General features: G+C 36.7%; 1 protein-coding gene across 1 annotated transcript in view; it reads right to left on the bottom strand.

Moving 5' to 3' along the window:
* Nucleotides 1–25,087, bottom strand: part of VPS13D (vacuolar protein sorting 13 homolog D) — a 193,845-nt gene that overhangs the window by 121,951 nt on the left and 46,807 nt on the right. The window contains exons 31-44 of the mRNA XM_065421413.1: nt 22,071–22,336; nt 21,721–21,854; nt 20,018–20,173; nt 19,044–19,272; nt 18,110–18,184; nt 17,027–17,233; nt 12,709–12,798; nt 11,495–11,635; nt 9,883–10,002; nt 8,032–8,106; nt 4,502–4,607; nt 3,823–3,975; nt 2,830–2,965; nt 1,652–1,699 (exon numbers count right to left, since the gene is read on the bottom strand). Of these exons, the coding sequence (XP_065277485.1) occupies nt 1,652–1,699; nt 2,830–2,965; nt 3,823–3,975; nt 4,502–4,607; nt 8,032–8,106; nt 9,883–10,002; nt 11,495–11,635; nt 12,709–12,798; nt 17,027–17,233; nt 18,110–18,184; nt 19,044–19,272; nt 20,018–20,173; nt 21,721–21,854; nt 22,071–22,336 (1,936 nt within the window). The remainder of the gene's footprint in view (nt 1–1,651; nt 1,700–2,829; nt 2,966–3,822; nt 3,976–4,501; nt 4,608–8,031; nt 8,107–9,882; nt 10,003–11,494; nt 11,636–12,708; nt 12,799–17,026; nt 17,234–18,109; nt 18,185–19,043; nt 19,273–20,017; nt 20,174–21,720; nt 21,855–22,070; nt 22,337–25,087) is intronic.

The following is a 25,087-nucleotide window of genomic DNA, read 5'->3' on the forward strand; positions in this document are numbered from 1 at the left end:
AAGGTGAAAACCTAGACAAGAGCTCCCAACGAAGTCTGGACTCATTTCACATATACACGAAGGTGTATATTGTCTGGGTTTCTTGAGAACCGTTTGAAATATTGGAGTGATGTTCAAGATGCTCCCTAACCCACAAAAATGCTATTTTACTAGCTTAGTGGACTCTATCAACATGAAAAAGGACATAAATTAAAGTTCTACAAACAACCATCCACACTTGTGGTATGTGGGAGAGCTGATGTTGGTAACTCTCCATTTGAATGTTGAAGAATGATGAACAGCTTTGTTTGGTCTCCTGAATTATTACTACATAACTATTATTGCTGTGTAGAACCCCTAATCCTTCAGAAATACAATTATTTATAAATAATCTAGTGTGCAAACAGATCAGTTCCACCCAGTGTTGCTTGAGATGATAGAGAAGCAGCAACGTGTCGTGCTGTTGCAAAATTAGTATGAAATGAGGTAAGTCACACAGAAGGGTAAGGGTTGTTGGTGTTATGAAGGGTGTCCTGCAAGGACAAAATAAGTGGTTATTCCTTGGGGATCTCTTATTTTTTTTCCATTCTGCCTCAGAAAATAACAACTTTCCTTGCAAAGGAAATAATGGAAGAATGGAAGTGAACATACAACAGGTTCAAGGAAATAGGAGTGATTAAATCAGATGTCAAATAAATACACTGTACTCCGGGGGGAATTCTGTGTCACTGCACGCGCACAGAATTCATGTCCCACACAGACCTCTTTGCTTCCCTGCAAATGATGGGGAAGCAAAGGAAGCCGCAAGAGTGGTCATGTGCCAGAGCTGTCCGGGTGAGAGATGGTGCCACTCAGGCTAGCTGACACTGCAGCTGGACACCGCCTCTTGGGTCCTAGTGCCAGTTGTCCTCCCCTTCTGTGTGTGCTGGGAGCCATCCTGTTTTCTGTACAATGGTGAGTGCCTGCGGTGGGGCAGGGCAAAGGGGTCGGGGTGGTGGAGTGGGGGAAGAGGCAGTGGGGAAGAAAAGGGGATGGGATTGGGCAGGGGGATCATAGATGATTAGGGTTGGAAGAGACCTCAGGAGGTCATCTAGTCCAATCCTGTGTTCAAAGCAGGACCAACACCAACTAAATCATCCCAGCCAAGGCTTTGTCAAGCCGGGCCTTACAAACACACTAAGTTTCTCCATACTTGGATCCTGCTGGGCTGAGCCTGCCTGCCCACATCTGGTGCAGAGGGGCAGGGCCCCGGGTGTTTCTGGGGCAGGCTCAGCCCTTGCGCTGTGTCAGGGTCGGGTGCTGCCTCACCTCCGAGTCCCTGTCCCCAGGGAAGAATGGAGGGAGTGGGCGGGCATCAGGGTGATCTCCCACCTCCATGCAGCCAGTGGCCTATGCTCCCCATTGCCATGCTGGAGCCTCCACATTTATTTATTGACAAATAAAATTTGCTGAATTTTAAAATAGTGTGTGCAGAATTTTTATTTTTTTGGAACAGAATTCCCGCAGGAGTAACAATTATCTGATTGTGGAAGTCACAGTATCATTGCATGGATACAGTTTGTACCAAGTCTGTCAAACTGTTTATAAAGAGAGAATAATCATCACTCCATTCATAGAATTATTCTACTTTAATTAACGCATGTCTAAAGGAACAATGAAAAAATGTACTCACATAGACGTGGGGATGTATTATATTTGTTCTACTGATGGGGCTCCCAACCTAGACAAGAATAAAGTAAAACTTACCAATCAAAGCACATTGTAAACTGCTAATGTCCCTTCTAAAGTACCTCATTGCCTTGTGAGAAGCAAAGCTAAACTATAGTCAATAGTCTTCCTGATGCTCTCCATGGCTCTGGAGAGGTGTCAGGAAGATTAGTTCCAAAAAGTAAAATGTGATTGTTACCTGTACTTTGTAGTTCTGTTGTTTTGTAACAAAGAAGAGGAGGGAGTTGCTGGAAAATGTGTCAGTATTAGAGATATATGCAGAGTAATTTCAACCACAGAGTAGTTCTTTACCACATCATCTTGCTGACATAAGCAAAAACAGATCTTAAATATATATATGGCAAGGAAATTGAGATGATACGATGCTTGCTATAATATGCAACTGTCAAGACTACTGAAAATATTTAACAGGTCCTCCACACCCAAAACTTCTGCTGAATAGTGATTTGCCCTTTGAATAATTTTATACAATTAGAGCCAAATCCTGCCTGATGCCAAGAGACCATCAACTTTAAATTTCCCTGGGGATTCAGCAACTTGCAGCCTGGCACCCTTCAGTTTCATTATCTACTCCTTATGCCTACAGGATTGCTTTGTCATTAGGCCCCACCAGGAATGCAAGCCTGTGGGCTGGCTCAATTACATTTTTTCATTCACAAAACAGATTTTTGTCAAAGCAACACCCCCCCAACACAACAACCCCAGAATTATACAAAATTGTCAAGATCGTTTATTTTCAACCAATTAACCATGGAAGGCAGACCTAATAAGCCTGCAATAGAGGAACAGGACATCAGAGCAATGTTGATGGGATTCATAATTTTAATCAATCCATGACACCTTCACTAATGCAATATTTCTGTCATTCTAAGCCTCGATGCTCTGTTGAGCACAGACTAACTTTGATAACTACCGAATGTATGTTATTTTTGCAATGTGTAAAACTGTCAGCTGGTAACTGACCCAAGATCACTAAACACTCATTTTGAGCTGACTGAAGAGAAAGAAGGTTCTATCAGTGAACAGTCACTGCTTTAGAAATAAAATTTTGAAGAGAAGATTACTACCCAAGTAAACTTTGTGAAACGATATCATTGAAATATACTCAGAATCAGAACTTACAGTAGAAGATGATGTGTTCTTGTCAGGTGCTGCATATCGGAAAAAGGTTCCAACTTTGTCTACCGATACCGGACTGACTTGTTCCCAGCCATTTACTCTCACTTGCAGCTGATGAATTCTTAGATCGTGTGTGTGCCTGTCAGTTCAGATAAAGTCAAATTATCATTAAGGCATCGTCTCACAAAGGAAAGCCAAGACAATAATTAGAACCAATATATGTCTGGATTTATCTGTTGTATTAAGAGAAGATTAATTCTTGACTATTCAAATGTAAAAATATAGTTTTCTATTCCAAGGATTTAAAAATGTGCTTTTAATTTAAGAGGCAATTATCCACGGTCAGCTAATACAAATTATACAAATAAAACTATAGCCCGTATGCACTACATGCAAAACAAAAAATAAACTTGTTAAATATTTGTTAGTATCCTCTGGTTTTAAATTCAACTGCTAACCAACACGTATTCTTCACAGAGACATTCAGTTAAGCAAACGGACAATTTTTTCCCCCACAAGTTTCTCTAGAAATACAGGAAATACACCTCTACCCCGATACAATGCGACCCGATATAACATGAATTCGGATATAACGCAGTAAAGCAGTGCTCCGGGGGGGCAGGGCTGCGCACTCCGGCAGATCAAAGCAAGTCCGATATAATGCGGTAAGATTTTTTGGCTCCCGAGGACAGCATTATATAGGGGTAGAAGTGTACCACTTTTTACAAAATTAAAATGAAAAAAATCATTTATACACAACTCCCATTGACATCCATGTGAATAGGTTGCTTGTCTAATGGCAGAATTTAGCCACAGATATTATACATTTGCAAGTATGTAAAAATTAACGAAAGATTAAAAAATTGCCAAATATTAAAAAAAAAATCTACTGGACAGCATTCCAAAAAGTATGTTCCCGTGAATGCGTATATAAATGTGTGTTCCTGTGAATGTGTGAATCAATTCAAAAGGAAAACTGATGGTTTTCTCCTTCACCTGTGTCTTAGTTTCCCTCTGGCTTCAAATTCGAATGGAATCTCCTCACTAGTGAGAACTTCTCGCCACTCACTGACATTGTGTGCATCATCAAGAAATGTTCCATTTTCCTCAGGAACGACACCTGGACTCCCACTGTGAGATAGCGCTGCACTGTAATCAGAATCACACCAGACTAAAACTTCTATGGTATAAGTTCTTGTTCTTAATTTGTACATATTCCTGAACAAAAAGACAACTTAGCATCACAGTTTTCTCTCATAAGACAGGTTTTAATATATTAACAGCTCTGAAAAAAAAAAAAAAAAAAAAAAAAACTGTCTATCGGAGATGGTCTTTAAAAGGTTTAAAAAGAAAATCAAACATTGTACTGGCAACTTTGGGAATGCTTCAAAGTGATTAAAGGGTCATCATGATTAGAGATTTTAGTTTGCGTTAAAAAATTTAGATCCAATATGAATAAAAGTGATATTTTTTTTAATTTATCGCAAATGTCACTATGCTTCCTCTTGGCTTTATTTTAAAAATTTTTGAATTTAATAAAAAAAAAAAAATGTTGCCAGGAACGGCAAGATACATCAACAGAAAACAAATCTACTTTCTTATCCTTTTCCACAGCACCTGCATCACAGAAAGGCATGACAAATATTATTACAATGAGACCATAACAGTTCTTTACCGGGTAGGGGTAGTAGTTAGGGTAGCAAACCATAGAGTGCATCCGGTGTGATTCCGCAATGCAAATGGTACAAAGGGCTGTCTGCGTTTTGGGGTCTTCATTTCAGCTATAAAAGTATAAAAGAGGGCTTTATTAAATGTATCTCACAGAAACATGTTAGGTACTGACAAAACTTGGTGGAGATTTCACAGTTATAATAAATCAGAAAGTCTAGAGAACCAAAACTGGCACAAAGTGAAAGAGAAAAAAATAGAAATATATAGCATAATAGAAATATAAAAGCATTTGTACACACACACACACACACACACACACACACACACACACAATCAATATGCTTGTGTCAAACTGTCATCACTGGAAACTGAAGTCCTATAGTCACAGAACAGGTATACAGTGAGCAAAGGAAGCTTTCCCCACACAGTCTCACCAATCTGCATCAGCCCCAGATCAGAGGCTCTCCCACTAGAAATGAAAAGTCAGTTCATTCGCCATGTTCATTCATTCTTTGGTGCCTCTACCAAGACTGGCAAACAAGTATCTCCACAGTGGCGGTGATTATTATGTTGACAGCTGTCCAACTAGGAACTGAACTGAGATCTCCAACATATTTCATATATGCCCAAACACTCATGAGATGGTAACCACATACAGTTACTACTACCCTGGGTTGGATTTAAGCCATCAACTAAAGAAGAAAAGCTCTGCATTACTCACTACAGATCACTGAGCCATCCAGTACCCACTTAAAAGTTATTATTGATCATTAACAATGACTGCAAGGCAGAAATATGTTGTCTGTACAGCTTAAGGTCATTTTAGATCATAAAGTAAACAAACACAAAATCAACCTGAATGCATCCAAAGAAAAAACTGGAACTGTTAAAATGTAGAACTAAAGGCTACACAAACATTGAATAATGAAGTTCATCTATCATAGCTGACCTTTTTCATGTAATAAAGAGTGTGTATGTTAAGACTGTTTTATTAACAAAAGCAGATTCTACCCTGCTATTTCCTATTACATTGCATTCTGTCAACTAAGGCTATTGTCATAACAGGATATTGCTTCTGACTGACAAAAACAAATGGTCAACTTCAAAGATTTTTTTGTGTGTGTGTGTGTGTGTGTGGAGAAAAGTGGCTGCTCACTAGATTTAATCATTAGGAAAACATGACTAGAACAAAATGGTTTTAAAAAAATATAAAGGAATGAAGCCTAATATATTGCTCAGCATACATTTTTCTAAAATGTGAAAGTCAGAAAAAGAGCACAATATTTTAACTATTGCCTTTCACTGCCCTCCGGCGGTGAACGGACTCATGAAATGGCAACACAGAAATTAAATATTATAATAATTGACAATCATTTATCTATTTTCAAATAGAAATGATTGTTTCTAATGATTAATCATTGCCTTTATTTTAAGATGAAAATCCATATAAATACAGGTACTTCCATAATTCAGTATTTCTCATATTCTGAGGACTTATTCTCCCACCACGACACACAGGCAGTAGTTACTGAGTTCAGCAGGACTTATTTGTATCCTGAAGCAGGTCTCTAGTTTTCTATATCTACTGGGGCAGATCCTCAGCAGGTGTAAGTTGTCTTAGCTCCTATGACTTTAATGAAGCTATGACAATTTATGGCTACTGAGAATCTGTCCCAAGAAATACAGGAATTTATTAGTGGATAAGAGATGTAATACAATCACTGCCAAGGGTTTAATCCTGCATGGTTTGTTCAACTGCTTACTCTCACAAATAAAATACATGTTCTTTGCTTATAGTCACCCTGACACACACATTATCTTATTTATTTTGACACTTTTATATGTTCTTATGGCAATATAAATTTTGAAAGTATGTAGAATTAGATAAATTAGTAAAAGCACTTAAAAAGTGCAAAGTTAAGGAATAATTATGAAGCTTCTGAACAAAGTGGTCAGGAGTGCCTACCAACAGTAAAAACTGTACAGCAGTCTAGGTCTACAAAATATAATACGGCATCTTAATGTGTCTTTCTTCACACACATACCAACAAGTTGCCAAAACAGTCCATTCTTTAATATGTTACTGAACATCAGATTCAACTTTATTCCAAACAGTATAAAGGATGTCTATATTCTTAATGTCAGTTACGACTTAATAGGGATTCCACTGAAATTGATAGCAAAAATTTTAATAATTTCAAAAACAGGAAGATCAAGTTCTTCCAGATCAAAATTTTGTCTTCTGCCATTCATAGATTTGCAATCATCTTTCTGACAATGGGCTAGATTTAGTAAAATATAGCTGCCTCCAGTTATATAGGATTACAGAGCAGAAGAAAAACTTTTAATCTGGCACTTAATCAGTTGTTGATTTATATTTTCAAGAGCAATTACAAAAAAATTTTTTGGATTGTGTCAATAATTTTATGGTATGATGATTTTCAAAATAAAACATGCTGTACAGATTGCAACTTCTCAAACTGCTGATTCAAAAATATATGAAATCAGAAGGATTTTTTTGTACAAGTTATTTTCTTTTGTTTCAACTCTCATTAAAGTCGATTGTAAAAGTATAAAATACTGTAATTTAGGCTTCCAGTAATCAAATTTTGAATGAACACAGGAGTTCTTACTTGGGCAAGGTTTTTACTTTTACATACAATACTCTGAATGTATCTGTGTGCGTATCATTTTAGTACAGAAACTCATTAAAGGGTCTAAGCAAAATACATTACTCTTCAAAAAATTAAATCCGCATATAGCTCTTATATTTTAAACTTGTTTTTGATTCTATGAATTATCTGTGCACCAAGAGTAAAACATTTATGAAGTGCGATATAAAAAGACTTCAAATGTTGTTTTATTTCAGGCTTTCCCCCCTAACCATTTGTTAAGTCATTTCCCATGTAAAAAGTTATGTCAAACTTGTTATTTACTTTTCCATAATGACTCAAATTGAAAATAACCTGTTATTTTAAATAGGAAAACTTTGTTAAAAAGACAGTGGACATTAAACATATAGCACATAAATTAACATTTCATTTATTAAAAATATTTTACTTTCTGATGCTCATTGAAAACAAATATGCTTTTCAAATCATCCTAATTTTTAATACACTGAATACAGCAGGGGTATTCAACAGATTATCAGATCTTGGCATTTAAGTAAGTATTTACAGCACTTGTCTATACACTGAGGAATTTCTACCAAACTTCTACCCTAATGCCTAGGAAATGGACTCAGAGCAGGATAAGATTCCGCTTTCATTCCCTCAAGGAGATAGCCTTCCTTGATAGGACTAGCTGTTCAACTTCCCTCCCTGCCGACAGACCCAGAAAACACACGAGAGATAGACAGGGTGCACGACAGGGATGAACAACTCATATATATATAATGGTACTTGTTAGCTTTTATATATAGTAATTAGAGGCTTGATTTATAGGCAAGTCACTTATACAGTGCAGTATTTGTTGAACAAGACATTTCTTAGAAAAAACAAAGCATTCTCTCTCTCTCTCTCTGCAGTACAGTACCTCTAGTATAGATCTGATGTTCTAGGTTAGTCAGACTGGCTGTACTCCTAGTTCTAAGGTAGACAAGGGGAAGGCCTGGCAGACAGGAAAGACAAAGTTAGCAGGTAAGGAAAAATGCAGATATACAGGCAGATGCTTCTCTATTATGCATACAAGAATAAGGAGAGTTACACAGACTGTTGGCATCAATCAGTAAATGGGCACTATCCATTTCCTAATGCTAAACTAGAATTTGAGAATTTCTATTCCTTCTGGAAAAAAGTTCCAACCGCCACATGGGGGAGAAGAGCAAGTCAAGAACACCCACATGCAATGCTCTCTTATTTAAGGTGAATATTCAAAGCAAAATGTTTAGCCAGGTTTAATATAGTTTCATTCAAATTCAGTTGTCAAACTGGTTAACCTTAATATCTCCTGGCTGATCTGAGGGACATGGAGTTAAATCAGGGAAAGCTTCAATGTTTATTTCTCAACTGATTTAAAAAAACAAATCACAGATCATGAGGATCATATTTTCTCTTTGATGGGGATATTTTATTATTCATGCTCAATGCATACTGTTAAGTAAAACTAATACAGTCAGGCCAAATTACAGTTAGTGTAACAACACTGTAAACCCTGCTGGGATATTAAATTCATTGGCTCTTTGTGCTGGGAAGACCATTGCTATTACAGTTTCACTGTGAAAGCTGACACTGATACAGAAAAAGTCCCAGGATTAAATTTGCTACAATACCAAGAAAAACGTCAATAAAACAAAAGAGGCCTGTATTTCCTTTATTATACCAGGAGAGGTCTTGTTTTGAAAAGTCATGTTTCTGCAGGATCTGACTGTATAGCAATTAAGTGGCATTTGGACTGCCAAACTAACCATTTGCCTTGCAGGACTGCAACTCAGAACTGACATCGTCCAAGGATTTCAGAACTTTCTGAAACTTTATGGTCTGTTCATTGAGGAGGGGAAACTTATCTTCTGTATTCTTGGGCAAAAGATACCTCATAGGTGAATTAGTACAGCCCAGTGTGAGTGGGACAGACCAGCATTTTTCTGTTTAAAACGGACTCCTGAAATAATCTCAGAATCCTATGGAAGAGGAGCCAAAAAAATACAAAATAGATGTGTTTTGTTGTTTCTTCTTATTTCCCTATTCTCTTTTTTAGCTGTAAGAGCCAAACAAACAGAGTAACTTGGCGCACTAGGAGGAGAGAAATTTTAGGTGTAAAGAACTCTTATTTGGCAATGAAATGTTTACTGAATGGAGGAGACATTTCTGAAGCTCAAGACAATACCCGAATTCTCCAAAGAAACTAGAAAAACTGCTAAGACTCCTAGAACTTCAGAAAGATCACATTAAGTCATGTGACGACTAGAAGCAAGTCAGTTGTCCAGCAAAGAGTTCTCCAGTTCTCAATGGCCTCAGAGAAATAAGCCTTGGTACAAAGAAGACTGAAGTGAGCTTATTTTGGAGATCATTAACACTACCCCATAGCAAGCAAAAGAGCACTGAGCAACATGAGGCAGAAAACCTCCCCAGAGTTGAATGTACTGCCACCATTATACTCAGCTTATTTGTTCTTTTATATGATAGTGTTATCAGATAGTTTGCCATTCACTGAGAGCATCTGACAGATATAAGGATGTAAAATTAGCAGTGCAATTCTTAATTCAAAGCCAAGCATCCTAAAACAGAAAATGCTCTTAGAGGGATTATTGCAGTACAACAGAAACTAACTTCTTCTTGCCCTGAATTCGTTAAAACACCAAACTTTGAGCTTGTCATGTTATGAGTGAAATGGTTGCATATGTCAGGACTTCCAGATAAAGAAATACATGATTAACAGAAGTCATACCCTGTCCGAAGGATGGTGGGTCCACAGAAGATCCCATCCAATCTTCTGATTTGACTGTGTCCACTTTCTCCTGTTTACAGTAATCTGCCATCCATGACTGCTTGGTACTCGTGTACTGTTCTAGAGGGATATAAACAAAAAGGTCATAAGAATAAGGACAAATGCTAAATGTCAGTTGAGATGACAGTTGAATAAAGTACCAGCTAACTAAATGAAATGGAGGTTAAAGTCATAGGACTAAAATTACTCTTCCATATTTAAGTGACTAATAATTTTTCTCAAAGTTATTTTAGCTGCTAGTCGCAATAGGCCACTTTTATAGGTTAATTTCAAGTCACAGCTCACAAAATCACAGCAGTTTGCTCAAAACAAGCACCCTCAGCTACACTCATGTACTGAGCTTATTTATATTATCTTCCTACGATTGTTGTTGTGATACTTTGATAACATTCCTACCATTTATTTTCTTAAAATGTTCTTGGGGGGTAATATCACAATTTAAAGGGGAAATTCATCTTATTTACTATATCAGCTTCAGGCACAGTTTGTAATGGTTTTGAAAGTACCACACAAGATTATGGCACTCTTTCATATTATATAAACATGCCCAGGGAAGAATAATCAAAGTAACATTAATCATACCAGTTTGCTGGCACTCACAAGTTTTAATAGAATGCCCAGAAAAAAATAAAGTGTGGACTAAGATGATTCCAGTCCTCCACCCCCACTCCCCACGTTGGCTCCCTCTGCTCTCCCAGCACCACTTGGTGCAGGACAATTTAAGAAATACATGTATCCCTGAGGTGGCATTTGAAGGAGACAATAAGCCTTCTTCCTCATTGCGATCAAGCCTAGAGTAAACCAAAGATCCTTAGCTGGCTCAATAAAATCATGAATAAGGACAGCTAAATGCAAACTGTTGATGTTTTGTTCTTTGTAGTTTACTCTTGTACTGCTGTACCATGGATACCTGGAACCTCGATCAGAACTGGAAAAGTGTATAATAGCCACCTCTCCACTATCAATGCAGAAAAAGACTATGACAAACATTCTGTTTGGCCAGGAGAACCTATATCTCAAGTGTCAGGTGACGGTGAAACAAGGCTTTTTTTATTACTTAGGCCAGGAGTCACTGTGAGATTTTAAAGTGGAATCAAAAGTGAGAGCTTCATGACTCAGTCTTCCCATAAGAATATTGATACATATCATTACTGGACTAAATGAGTAGTCATTATATAATCGGCTTGCTGAAAATTGATAAGTGTACTAAAATATTTTTAAATTCTTGAAACGTGGGAAGTTTTTAAATGAAAGCCTGCTTTTCATTAAAGATAAATTACTGCTAGCATCTGAATTAAGAGAACTCAGATGGCCAAAGTAAGAATGCCCACTATGCTGTAAAATATGTAATTAAACTCTTCACACTTTTACCAACTCTGATAAAATATAGAATGTCTGAACCAGCACTTGCCTACAACAACAACCTGAAGAATCTAAAGAAACTTATACCAAGGGTTATGTCAGAGGACACTGATGGGACTCAGTTAGCAATGTCTAATGTCAGTGTCGTATGCTATACTGGATAATATTCTACGAGTGTTCTCATACACACCAGTTAACACAGAGGTAATATTGATATCCAGACGATGTTTAGCCTTTGCTTCCAGCTTCAGACGGGAAGGGTGGAGGCGGCTGGCTGCCTGTTGTTGCCAGGATACTGAGCATGGCCATGGCTCAATAAATGGCTCCCAGCCTGAGAACACACAGGAAATGTTACCTCCATTAGACAAACATCTTAAGTTCATGTTGGAAAGCTGTTTACATACGTAAGTGTCCAGTAAAGACAAACCTTGGTGAAAAGGCCTCCTACTTTCAAACACTGTTCAAGATGAACTTTTATATTCAACAGTCAAGCAAATTTCCAGATCGTATGAAGTTGTTCAAATAGGAACCATGCCAAATATATCCGGATATTCTTATCTAGTCATGGCAGGTCTTAGAAGAAACTACAGCCCCAAATGAATACTAATTAGTGGCATGATTGAGTACCAAATTCTCTCGTTGTATAAATAAGCAAAATTTCACACAATTGCAGAGAATTTGGCTGTGAATTGATGTCTACTACAAGAGATCATGAAACACATCCCAAAACCAGGAAAGAAATTACTCAGTCTAGCTAGTGTAACTAATTACTTCTTCATTGACAGATTATTCCTGAAGATATCTTCATTGTCAACACTTAATAATTCTGGAGTTTTTTATATAAATTGTAGAAACATTGTAAACTAGCATAAAATGTAGTTATTCCTCCCTCGCTTAGTGGTTGATTTATACCCTGAGCTATGAGAGTTTGTATACTTTTTAAAAAATCTTATCTAAAGTAATTGTGATGTTCTCATTGTCCATATAAATGTCTAATCCTATTTGCCTTTTATCAGCTCTAAATATGTTAGATCTAAAATTTAATTGGATGTCTTCTTTACGGTTCTTGTATTATAAGAAAGGTTAAGTAGGCTGGAACAAGAGAATGAAATACCAAAAAGGAAAGTGAGTATAAAATAACAATAGATTTATTTAGGATGTAATTAATAATACAAGTAAGGATTTTTAAAATATATTTGATTTTAATGTTGATAGTGTGTCTATAAATTTCTTTTTCATCATGGTGTATTTAAGGAAACCCCTTTGTTCCACTTCCAGACAACTTGCTGACACAGAAGCCCTCCCCACCCCTTACGTAAAATTTACGTTGAGTGAACTCCACACTGCTAAAGCATGCAAGACTGCTTTCCAATTCCTACAACAATGTATGCATTTTATATTTACCCGAAAGCTCACGGTTATAATAATCTCCAGAGAGTGTAAAATGAGCATAGCCTTCAGGGCTGGCTCTCACATGCTGGAGAAAATTCAAACCTGTAACGAAAGTAAACATTGTACTAATACAAGAAAAATATATGACTGAGTCCTTAATTTAAAGTTGCCTTAAGCAATGAAGAATTTTATAAAAAATACTGAACAGTAGAAACAAAGCAACACACTTGACAATTTTCTTTAAATCACACAATGTGATGTACAGATAATTAAGGATTATAGTGTTACCGCACCCAAGGGCCCACATCAGGACAGGGGCCCTACTATGCTATATGCTGTACAAACCGAGGTGGACACAGTCCCAGCCCCACAGCTTGTAATCTGCCTCTGATACCACCGCCTTCCATCCCAGTACCAGAATAAAACCCTCATGATTATCATAGTTTCTCAGATATATTTAATCTACTCTAACACAGCGGGCTGCTCCACTGAAGATCATTAAGAGACTCCTCAAATTTTCACAGATTGGCAATTTTTTTTTTTTTGGTCAGATTAAACAAAAAGTACAAGGGTCACTTCTCCAAATATAATATGGCAGAAGGCACCAAAACAAAACCCACGACAGTATTGTAACACAGGTTCTGAATCAGTGCCAAACAGCTAACTTTGAGGGCTTAACAGATGGTCCTAAAGTTTAGTATCTTGAGAACGAACAAGACTAGAAATAAATGCTGCATACAACTGGTAAACTGTGAAAGTGCACTGATTGGCAGCATTCACAAATTGCCCAAAAAACAATCCTAGTTTTTAAAAAATAGTGTACAACTGATTACCATCTTTTTGCTTCACATTTCAGTTAAACATGAAGTTAGCAGCTGGTATCTTGATAGCTATTAAAACTAAACACCATTACTAAATACTATCTGCAAGTATCTAGGAATACAAGATTTAAAGTAGCGTAAACCATTCATCTCTATCTTTAGCAACCTGTAAGATAGTTGGTGCTGGAATCCTGTTGCAATTGAGGTGGGGGAACAACAAAACGTAGTCAGCAGGATAGAATTTTGAGGTCCAATACCTCTAAAACTTCAAGAGATAGACAGAAACACTTCAAGAGACTAGTACAAATACTACCAGGACCAATAAACTTCCCAAGCTTTGTCCTGGACCAGCGATCAAAAAAAAAAAAAAAAAAAAAGTAAACGTTATGAGCCCCGCAAGGTAATCTGCCAAAAGACATAATTATAGGTTACTTTAATAGAGGAAATGTTCCTTTCTTTTCCTGTGTGTGATATCTATGCAAAACACACTTTGAGTCACTTTTGCCAGAGGTCAAGACAGACAGTTATTTAGCTTCCTTCCTTAATAAAAGGCTTAATTATCTACTTCTTAATGGAACACAGCCTCCCACAACCTTGAGTCAGATTTTACAGCCAAGGGTACACAGTAAAATAAAATTAAAAATAGCAAGGATGCAAGAGAAAACTCCATACTTAAACCAGTCTGATTACTTTTGATAAAAGAAAAGTAGGCTCTCTTTAGTGAAAAAAGAATCTATTCTATCACAATGAAAGCATTTTGAAATCACAAGTCATAGACTAAAGCCAGGAGGGAACATTGGGTCATCTAGTCTGATCTTCTCTATATCACAGGCCGCTACCACTACCCCCCAAGAACCCGCACACTAAACTCAACCACTGAAATTACACCAAAGCATTGCAGCCCATAGGAGACTAGACTATTATTTGCAGTGGCACAGAATAGGACAGACTGATGGGCACCAGTGCCTGAGGCCACAGCAGCAGTAGGAAAATGATTAAGTGAGATATATCCAGTTAATCCTGGCAAGTGACCAGCGCCCCTATGCTGCAAAGGCAGGCATATATATAACAAGGTCATTGCCAATCTGACCTGGGGGAAAATTCTTTCCCAACCCCACATACGGCGATCAGTTAGACCCTGAGAATGTGAGCAAGAACCAGCCAGCCAAGAACCTGTCAGAGAAAACGCTCAGTGCCATCTCAGAGCCCTGGCCCACCCCATCCATTATCACATCTCCAGACATGGCCATCCCGGATGCTTCAGAGGGACAGAATATATTGGGGGGAGGGGAATCCCATCCTGATACCTGCAGGTGGCTAGCTGAAACCCTGAAGCATGAGCTTTTTGAAACATGTGACATAAACCGGAAGTGAGCCCCAGGGCTGCTGAGGGCCCTGCCCCCTACCATCCATCACAAGTAACTCTGTCATACAATCTCACTCAAATTTATCCAGCTCTTTTTTAAAACAAATTAAGTTGATTAGCCCCACACAACTCCTATTGGCCTTAATTTATTCATGGCCAGTTTATCCCCATTTGTTCTTGTGCCAACATTGTCCTTTAACTTAAATAGCTCCTCACCATTCCTGGTATTTAATTACCCCCACGTATTTCTAGAGAACAATCACATCCCCTCTCAGTCTTCTTTCTGCTAAACGAGCCAAGCTCTTCCAGTCTCTTCTCATAAGAGAAGCCCTCCATTCCCCTGATCATCCTAGTAGCTCTTCTCTGCACCTGTTCCAGTTTAAGTTCATCTAACGTGAACATGAGTGATCAGAACTGCACACAGTATTCCAAATGAGGTTCTACTGGTGCCTTGTACAAAGGCATTAACACGTCTATATCGCAACTGAAAATGCTTTGCCTCATACATCCTAGGATCGCATTTGCTTTTTCCATAGCCACATCACATTGGTGACTCATCAATCACAGGACCATTACTAACACACCGAGTTCTCCTCTTCTCTCACTGCCAAATTATGAGTCCACAGCTTGTAACAGAAATTCTTATTATTAGACTCTAAGTGCATGACCTTGCACTCTGTACAATTTAATTTCATCCAATTTATGTCACTTGGTCTTCAAAGTCATCCAGATCTTCCTGTATAATATTCCGTTCCTCCTCTGTATTGACGATGCCTCCAAACTTTGTATCAGCAGCAAATTTCATTAACATGCCTAGTTTTTGTGCCAAGGTCATTAATAAAAATATTGAATAGGAATGATCTCAAGACCGATCCTTGAGAAACTCTGCTAGTAACCACCCTCCAGTCTGATAGTTTATCCTTCAGCACAAGCCATTGCCTTCTCCCCTTTAGCCAAGCCCTTATCCATCTTACAGTTTTTGTACTGATCCGTAATTTAACTAATAATTTCCCATGTGGTACCTTTTCAAATTCTTTACTGGAGTCCAAATATATTAGATCACTGTACTTCCCTTATCTAAAAAAAATCAGTTATTTTCTCAAAGAAGGAAATCAGGTTAGACTACAATCTACCTTTGGTAAACCCATTTTGCATTAAATACCCCTTACCATTTAATTATCCTTTCCTTCACAATTTGTTCTAATGCCTTGCGTATTACTGAGGTCAGACTGACAAGTTTGAAATTGCCAAGATCACTTTTTCCCCTTTCTAAAATAGGTACAACGTTAGCTATTCTCCAATCATATGATACTACCTTGCTACCAGACTAGCAATCTCATGAGCCAGTTCTTTCAGTATTCTTAGATGGAAATCATCCGGTCCCCCTGATCTGAGTGCACTAAGCTCTTTAAGTTTTTCTTCCACCTCAGATGTGGTAATTTCCATTTCTAGACACTTGTTTCTATCAGCTCTACTGCCTTCATGCACCTGTTCCCTATTATCATGCCTACTGAAAACTGAAACAAAGTGTTCATTTAGTTTTGAGGTCATACCTAAATTATCTTTAATCTCTTTTCCATCCACACTGCAGAGTGGCTCCACCTCATCCTTCCTTATTCTCTTTTTATTTATAGAACTAAAAAACCTCATTATTTTATTTTCATTTCCTTGACAAGACCTAATTCAGCTTGACTTTTTAAAAGTCTCTTTATTCCTACATTTTCTCACCTTCATGATGTAGCTGTCTTTGCTGATCAACCCTTTTTTCCATTCCCTATAGGCTCTCTGCTTACTTCCAAGTAAGGGGATGGGTGCAGCAGCTTCCTATGATTTTGTTCAGTACTTAACAAAGCAGAGCACTGATCTAAATTAGTGCTTTTAGGCACTACCACAATACAAATAAATAGCAACACCTCCGCTATGCAATTTTAAAATAATTTCATCAATAACACCTTATTTTTGTGCTGTGCACTGACACATTTGCTCACACATATTCCTTTGTGGAAATCATATACACCAACAGTTTCAAAAATCTTATCTGGCCCTAACAAAGGGAAACCCAAGCTATGGACATAAATAGGTGGCCCAGAGGAATTCTTCAAATTAGGGAAGGGATTAGAGGACAATTAAGAAAAATACTCACGTGAAAAGGTTAACTCAGCTAAGGGAACATCACAGTCCATGCAGTCATCAATGAAACAAATGCATATGCTTTCTGCTTTAATCTCCACCCCAGAGATCAATTGAATCGGCACAGACCCCTGGCTATCTCGACGTCCAGAGGCTAGCGAAAGGGATTTCAAAGGTTCGGCATTCTTAAACAACCAGCTTGCTGCTTTTTTCAACTGGCCTTAAAAGAAATAAGCAAACAATCAAGCCATTTGCTATGCACATTATTTCAATAAAACATATTCATACAAAATTACCCTGAAAAGGAATCAAATGAATTCCCAACAAAACCAAAAAGTTGTAAGAAAATGTAGAAGTGGTATATTGTTTGTTTCATTTAAGGAAAACAAGGGAGATTAAGGTTACGAAATACAATGGCATTCTTTTTTATCAATACAAAGTGATCTTTTAAGGTGTCATACTGAGAAGCAACAAAATGTGACTGACTATAAATGAGAAGGAGAATGACAATGTTGAAGAAACAAACCAAAAGAGAATTTTGTGCCTTAAGCTTTAATTTCTTTTCCAGGTTTTGTGTGTAAAAGTAAGTAAAGAAAGCAAACCATTTAACAAGAAGAAATGAAGAGCATGAAGATCAGTGTGTGTAACGGGGAAGTAGTAGGTGCAAGTAAGAAACATGTGCAATGTAGAAACTGATGAGAATTTCTAGATTTAAAAAAAAAAAAATGTAGGATGTGGTGGGAGAAAATCTACTTGATTCATGTAACAGCTACAGGGAAATTGCAATCATGCTAAGTGGTAACTTGAATAAAAGACACTATGGTAATATATTTAAAGTAAGATATATCATTCAGAGACACACTCAAAAGAGAAGAATATTTAGGAGACAGGGAAGAACTAGCAGTAAGAGAATGAGAATATTTAAAGGATCTAGTTAAGATGACTATTTTTTGACGACTGCAGGATGGAAAATAGCTACTTTCTATTGTCTATATATCAAATGACTGCTAATTTGTCTGTTTTGATGTATTAAGAGCCAGGCTCTAATTTACCAAAACTATAAATGCAAGTAATAGAAAAAATTATTTGGAATTACCTTGGCAAATCAAGAGAGCTTTACGACAATCATCCATACCAAATCCAAGTTCCTGAAGTCGAGCCAACTGTACCTCTGTCATTAAAGAAACATTTAGCCAAACATTTGTCCCCAATATGAATTAGTTGCTTTTCTTATTTACTTTTTTTATTAAAATGAAATATATTATTGTTCAAAAATTAGTTTCCCTCTACAAGTGGATAAATTCTGAAAAAATAAAAGATTTCTACTTAAACAACAACAACAAAGCATTAGGATTCAGGGATGTGTTTCGGCCAAACATTATATTTTGTTTAATGTTTGTGTGTTAGAGCACAAGCTAGATCTCAATTCCAGTAGGATAATTTTAGCGTATGCACTTAATTTTATTCTGTACTAACGATTCTTTAGTCCATACATCCAATCCTTCTATGCTGTGGGGCATTCCTCATCTACTTTCACATCTCCCCCATAATGCCTAAGTACTGTAGTAGAGAAGACAGAGCCTATTTCACTCTTGTGTATTTCCTTGTTTGTGTTGAGTTATACTCCTAACTACACTCAAATTTTAGAAACAAACTTTAACAACAGTGAAATGTTGCTAGCGGGGAGGGAGAGGCTGGTGATGATTATTTTTAATTATAATTCTCAATAGAAACAATTTAAAAAGATAGTATTCCCCTGCAGTGATTGCAACCTAAGCATTATTGCATTCTGCTGAAGTAGGAAGGCAAATACTGATTAAAATTGACTGAAGACTAACATTGACTATTCTATTTTCACATTACAAGCAGAATGAAAGTTTCATCACTACTTGATGGCATCCATCACCATATCAAATTTTATATAATCAAGCTACAACCATCTGTTTTGTTAAAAATTACATCTGGCTTTACTCTGCAGAAGCCTCCTTAAGGCATGGAAAATGGCTTTAGTCTAATAGTTGAATGCATACCAAGAACAGGATCCAATACATGTTTAGATATGTCTCTGTTTTCAGATGTTGATGCTGAGGTCTCATTTTCCCAAGATGAATTGGAAAGATTATTAGCAGCAGTGTCGGTATCCAAGACACAGGACTCAGGCACAGCAGCACTGGTCTGCCCAGGGATGGACTTTGCAATGGCCAAAAACAGCTGAACATCATTATAGGATAGTCTGATGTCCAGTGCTTGTAATTGAATCTAAATGAAATTTAAAAATCCAATATGATTAAAGCTTTTAAACTGACAGTTTTTCATTCATTTCCCTTTTGCATGTTATATATATTGTAGCAACACACTGCCAGGATGAAGGTAAGAATAACCATATCAAAATCAGATGTTTATATTCGTTTCAAAGCCTTCTTACTAAAAATGCCAAGTTTCTGTCATTAACCAATAATGTAGTAATTTTAAATATCCAACTACAGGATAAACCATCTGAACATACTGAAGAACCCTAGATATTAGTATGCTCCTGTCCAGAAAGGAATTAATCAAAATCCGCAATCATGAGAGGTATTTTTGTTTGGATTTAAAGGGGGTGGGGAGAACTCTAAATTTATTTCCTACAAGCAAATGTTAATAAAGAAGATCTACAGAAAAATAAAGTTCTTCTTTTACTAAACTTATGGCCAAGACCCAAAAAGCTATATTGGGACATCTCTTGCTATTTGTCACAAGTTATTTTTTCTCTACTGATCTCTGAAATTAATGTAGCTAATACCACTAAAATTACCACCAGAAATCACTATCCTTACCACTAAAAATATGTTTCCAGGTTGTCTGCCTCCTCATTTTATTTTGAAAAACAATTTTGTCTTATTGTTTTCTTATGTATATGACAAAGCATTATTCTGAATTCCCAAATGTGATGTACCAGTATAAAGTATTCTATATTATTATGACAATGCACATAAAATTTGTTTGTCACTTTCTTTGATCTTACCTCTAGAATGGGTGGGAAATCTTCACTATTGAATGCATCCAACAGTCCTGAGCCACTAGGGTAGGACGAATTCCCTACAAGTTCCATTTGAATATGTACAGGATCAATGATGGACAGTGCTGTGTCCTGCTCATTTCCCAGTCGGCATGAAAAAACCTAAATGATTGAAATGAGTGCAAATCAAAATGAAGGTCTCTCAACTCCCCTTTTTAGGGGTTATGGTATCTGTGGAGAGGGAGCAGATAATTAAAAATAGATTTGATAAAACCTAAGTCTTTCCCTTTTACTTTAATTCTTAAATTCACTGACACCATTTCATACAGAAACTATGTAACTAAGAGCTCAAGATGATTATTATTTTAAAGATTTTTGTCTGAATTTAGGGCTTATGAAAGGGGGCTGAATTAAGGTCCTCTAGACATGGAAGTAATCTATGTCACCCACAAAACATGACAAAGACAATGGCAAGGCAAGCTTCTCCCCCAATACCCCACCAAAATGCCGGATCTATAGGAGCCACTTTGGGTAAGTGGGGGGTAGGCAAGAAATTGGTTCAGTATTCATGGCCCATTCAATTCTTGGTCTCTGTTGAAAATATCAACAAAGTGGCCAATTAGTGTCGATTGTAGTGGTGATTTTTTTCACATGGACATTTACCTACTGCAAAGTAGATTGAAACCAAACAATTTCAAGTATGCAACCAGTAGCCATCAGATAACTAACCAACAAGGAGTCCGGTGGCACCTTAAAGACTAACATATTTATTTGGGCATAAGTTTTCGTAGGTAAAAAACCTCACTTCTTCAGATGCACTTCTTCAGAACTAACCCTCACTCCTCACGTGACCTGGATTTGAACCGGTGACCTAGATGAGAAAGGCTCTTATATCCACCCAACAGTTTAGTAAAGGTGTTTCAATCACAGTATCATTATGACAAAAGAAACTATTAGATTGGCAAAACTTTCCAAATCCCAAGTCTGAAAGGAATCGCAAATATTTTATCCAACAGCATTTCTAGGTCTTATATACAGGAATTTTATATATAATTTTTTAAAGAGGAATCCCAAATCTATAACCCTCATGTATCTGGGGAATCAAAACTCAGATCAACTAGCTTCAAATACAAAGGTTATATTTTATTCCGTGGTAAACAGTTGGAATCAGTGCTATTGCAAGGTTAGCAACATCCCCCAACCTCTCCAAAGCTAGTATGCAAACTGAATATATACAAATTAAAGATACAAGAGTTTCCTACTTCATACTATATATAGGTGTTCAGAAGTGAAATTTCCACAGGTATATATTAACAAAGCTTAACATAAAAATCAAAGACCTACATAATCACTGAACACCTGAAAAAAAATATCTGAGCAATACCACTGCAGACAACAGTCCTTTGCAAATTCAAGTTTAAAGGTTAGCCCATTGAGAAGATGTACCTGACTGACAGTTTGGTGAGTTTCCAGCCAAGTACTCTAACACTGTGGCAGGAGCAGTGCAGAAATGGCCTTTATACTGCAATAGGTTGAGAACATTTGATAAGGAAATTAAACAGGCTACGGTAACAAAGCACTTCAGAGACAATTTTTAATATATTCTATTTGTCACTGCATTTCAATCAAAGGTTTAATAGTAGAGCATTTTACTCCGTTAATCCAACATTAGAATAAATGCTTATAAAATCCAAAAAGTTTCATCTTACCTCAATGCCAAACAAACTACCGGAGAAAGGACGATCCACCAATTTGGGCTTGTATGTGAGGACAGTGGTTCCTTTCAGAATAATTGCATTGGTATCAAAACAAGACATATCTTCAACTACCACAAATTCAGTACCTGACCAAAATAAATGAAAAATACTTAATTGTGAAACTTGAAAACTTCATTTATACTGTTTTTAAAATTTTTAGTAGAGGATTCTTAATTATCCATCCACCAGGCACATGACTTTACTCTGCTTCAGCATTATTCTGAGGAATGTAAACTTGACAGCTCCTAAAGGCAAACAGTCTCTATTCTCATTTGTGTAAGCGTAAAACAGTATGTATTTACCTGTTACATTAATCTTGACTTCCAATTGTTTTTCAGTAGTCACCTGGAGAGAAGAACGTTTTGTAACTACTCCACTCTTCACTGTTTTCGGAACTACAGTTGTTTCACAGCTAGAACTGCGTTGACGGGAAGAAGTCAGATTATCTTGCTTTTTAACATCACTGGGTGTATGTAGAAAGTCATGAACAAGCAGCAGCCAGTCAAATATTAAAAATACACGAAGGTTGTTCAAAACAACTGTGAAACAGGAGGAATCCTTAGTAGATCTAATAAAAAAAAAAAGAAGAGCTTGTATCATATCAATTTCACATGCCGTAAAATCTGTTCTTTAGTTCTAGCATATGACTTTCCACCTTGAAATTAATTTTGATATTAAGGATCTATGTATCAGGTGAACAGGTAATATAGTGGATTTTATGTGAATGTAATCAGCTTACATGTAGTTTTCTGGAACTCTATTAGAGATTTTTTAAAAGTCTGTTTTTTACATCAGTAAGTTTGTGAGCTTGCTGTGTGCATGTAAACCTAACAAATCAAAAATCATCAAAACTTTTATAAAAAGGAAAAACAAGGAACAATGGTATAAATAGGGGGCTTCATATAATTATAAATTAACTTATACAACCATCTTTACCACAATGAAAGTATTCTGTACATAACATATAATATGTGACAAGGTCAACTTTTAAATTTTAAATGTTATTTTTGACATCTGTTCAGTATCACTTCTGATGTAGTGTGTGTGAAATTTAAACCTGGCTCAATGCCTCTTAAAAAGATTAGAAATACAATATGTCTCCTCTCACACACTGACCACATTTTGTAGCACAGGCAGCTTCTTTGTCATTCAGAAAAAAATGCTACCCTAACTGAACTTTTTAGCACCACATTTTTAATATCCCTTCTGGAGGGACAGAAAATTTGACTTAATTATCTGGAATGTCAATTATATCTGGTCATGTTAAATGGAAAATATTTCAAGTATTTAAATACCCATGAATCTATTTTCGGACACATTCTGAACTGTACAGTCCCTAAAGAACCGTAATTCCTTTGTGAGAAGTGACATACATGCCCGGCCTTTAACAGTAAAATCCTTTCACCCTCACTGGTTCTTTGGGATATTTCCTAAGGCAAGAGCCAGGGTAAGACTATCACTTAACCCTGCAAAATCTTTTATCTAGTGCCAAGGAGATACTCAGCAATGAAAAAGTATAAAATAGATAGTATATAGATAGTTACTAATCATTTGCACTATATTTCATATGATGTGATCTCAACAAAGCTAAATCTTTAATGTTCAAACTAACTCCCCTTTTACACAAATACTAGGGTCAGTCACAACAATTTCATATGATTATATGAAGCACTACATTTGAAAATCTCCAGTATAACCATAATAATTGTTCTTGCTAAACATCTGTAGCTATTCTAAGTTAGTTCAAATAGACCAGTGTACCCCTGGAAGAAGCAGAGGTGTACCGGGGGCACATCAAAGCATCTAGATATTTGACTAATTTTACAACAAGCTACATAAAAAGCACTAGTGAAGTCAGTACAAACTAAAATTTAATACGACTTGTTTATAATGCTCTGTATACCATACATTGAAATGTAAGTACATTTATATTCCAATTGATTTATTTTATAATTACATGGTAAAAACGAGAAAGTACGCAATTTTTCAGTAAAAAAGTGTGCTGGGACACTTATATTTTTATGTCTGATTTTGTAAGCAAGTAGTTTTTAAATAAAGTGAAACTTGGGGGTATGCAAGACAAATTAGACTCCTGAAAGGGGTACAGTCGTCTGGAAAGATTGAGAGCAACTGAAATAGACAAAGCCATCAAATGTTCCTGATCCACTTTATTCTACACAGTTACAGTACAATATATTCCTTGAACCTATGTAACAAATATTTATACTTACACAGGTACCTGTTACAGTCTTATAAGATACAGGCCTTCAAAAAGCTTATGTATCATGAACTGTTAATGCAATATACTACAAAAAAATCAGTCTGTGTTCTCTAGTGACTTTCATAAGAAGAGCTCAAAGCATTTTACCAACGTTAATTGAGCTGCACAAGACCACTATGAGGTATCACACTAATTTTACAAAGTGTGAAAGAGTTAGAGGTCAAATGACTTGTCTCAGTTCAGTCAGTGAGTCTGTGTCAGGACTCGGAATACATCACAAGCGTCTTACTTCCCTCTCCCTTCCTTTAACCAACGAGACAACACACACCCACTAATAAAAAATAATAAAAAGATGTTACATTTAGAACTCTAAATGTTGCCATGTGCAAAATACAATCATTTTTCTTACATGGTTACATTATTATGAGGTACCTTCATTTCAAACAACATATAATTAGAACTGGACAACACTCAAACTTCTGATGCTTTCAAGCATTCCAAGAGTATTATATGAACCAAGACAGCAAGTGAAAGACCAATGCCCATTTACATGAGGGAGCATGGGGATTTATTGTTGAAATACGTTATGTAGATGAGGTGCCATTTCTGGATTTATTTAACTCCCCAAAAAAGGAAAGAGCGACATCTATTGGAAAGTTATTTTAACTGCAGGTGCATAATCCCTTTGAATAAAGCAACAGAGGGTCCTGTGGCACCTTTAAGACTAACAGAAGTATTGGAGCATAAGCTTTCGTGGGTGAATGCCCACTTCATCAGACGCAAGAGTTGCTTGAAGGTGCCACAGGACCCTCTGTTGCTTTTTACAGATTCAGACTAACACGGCTACCCCTCTGACCTTTGAATAAAAATTCTATAATTTAAATACATATCATATGTATGTATGTATATATGTAATAAAGACTTCATTTGTAGGCAGGTAATTTTTTAAAAAATTACAAAATGTAAGGGTAAAGAAGAGTTTATGATGAAGAAGAAATACTGATGTTCTCTGACTATAAAAGCCACTTCACCTTGAAATGTCCCTTGAAATGTGTTAACTACTAACGCTAAACAATCTGTTCCATCTTGTCTTTAGCT

Source organism: Emys orbicularis, chromosome 22 (genome assembly GCF_028017835.1).
Source record: "Emys orbicularis isolate rEmyOrb1 chromosome 22, rEmyOrb1.hap1, whole genome shotgun sequence".
Lineage (NCBI taxonomy): Eukaryota > Metazoa > Chordata > Testudines > Emydidae > Emys > Emys orbicularis.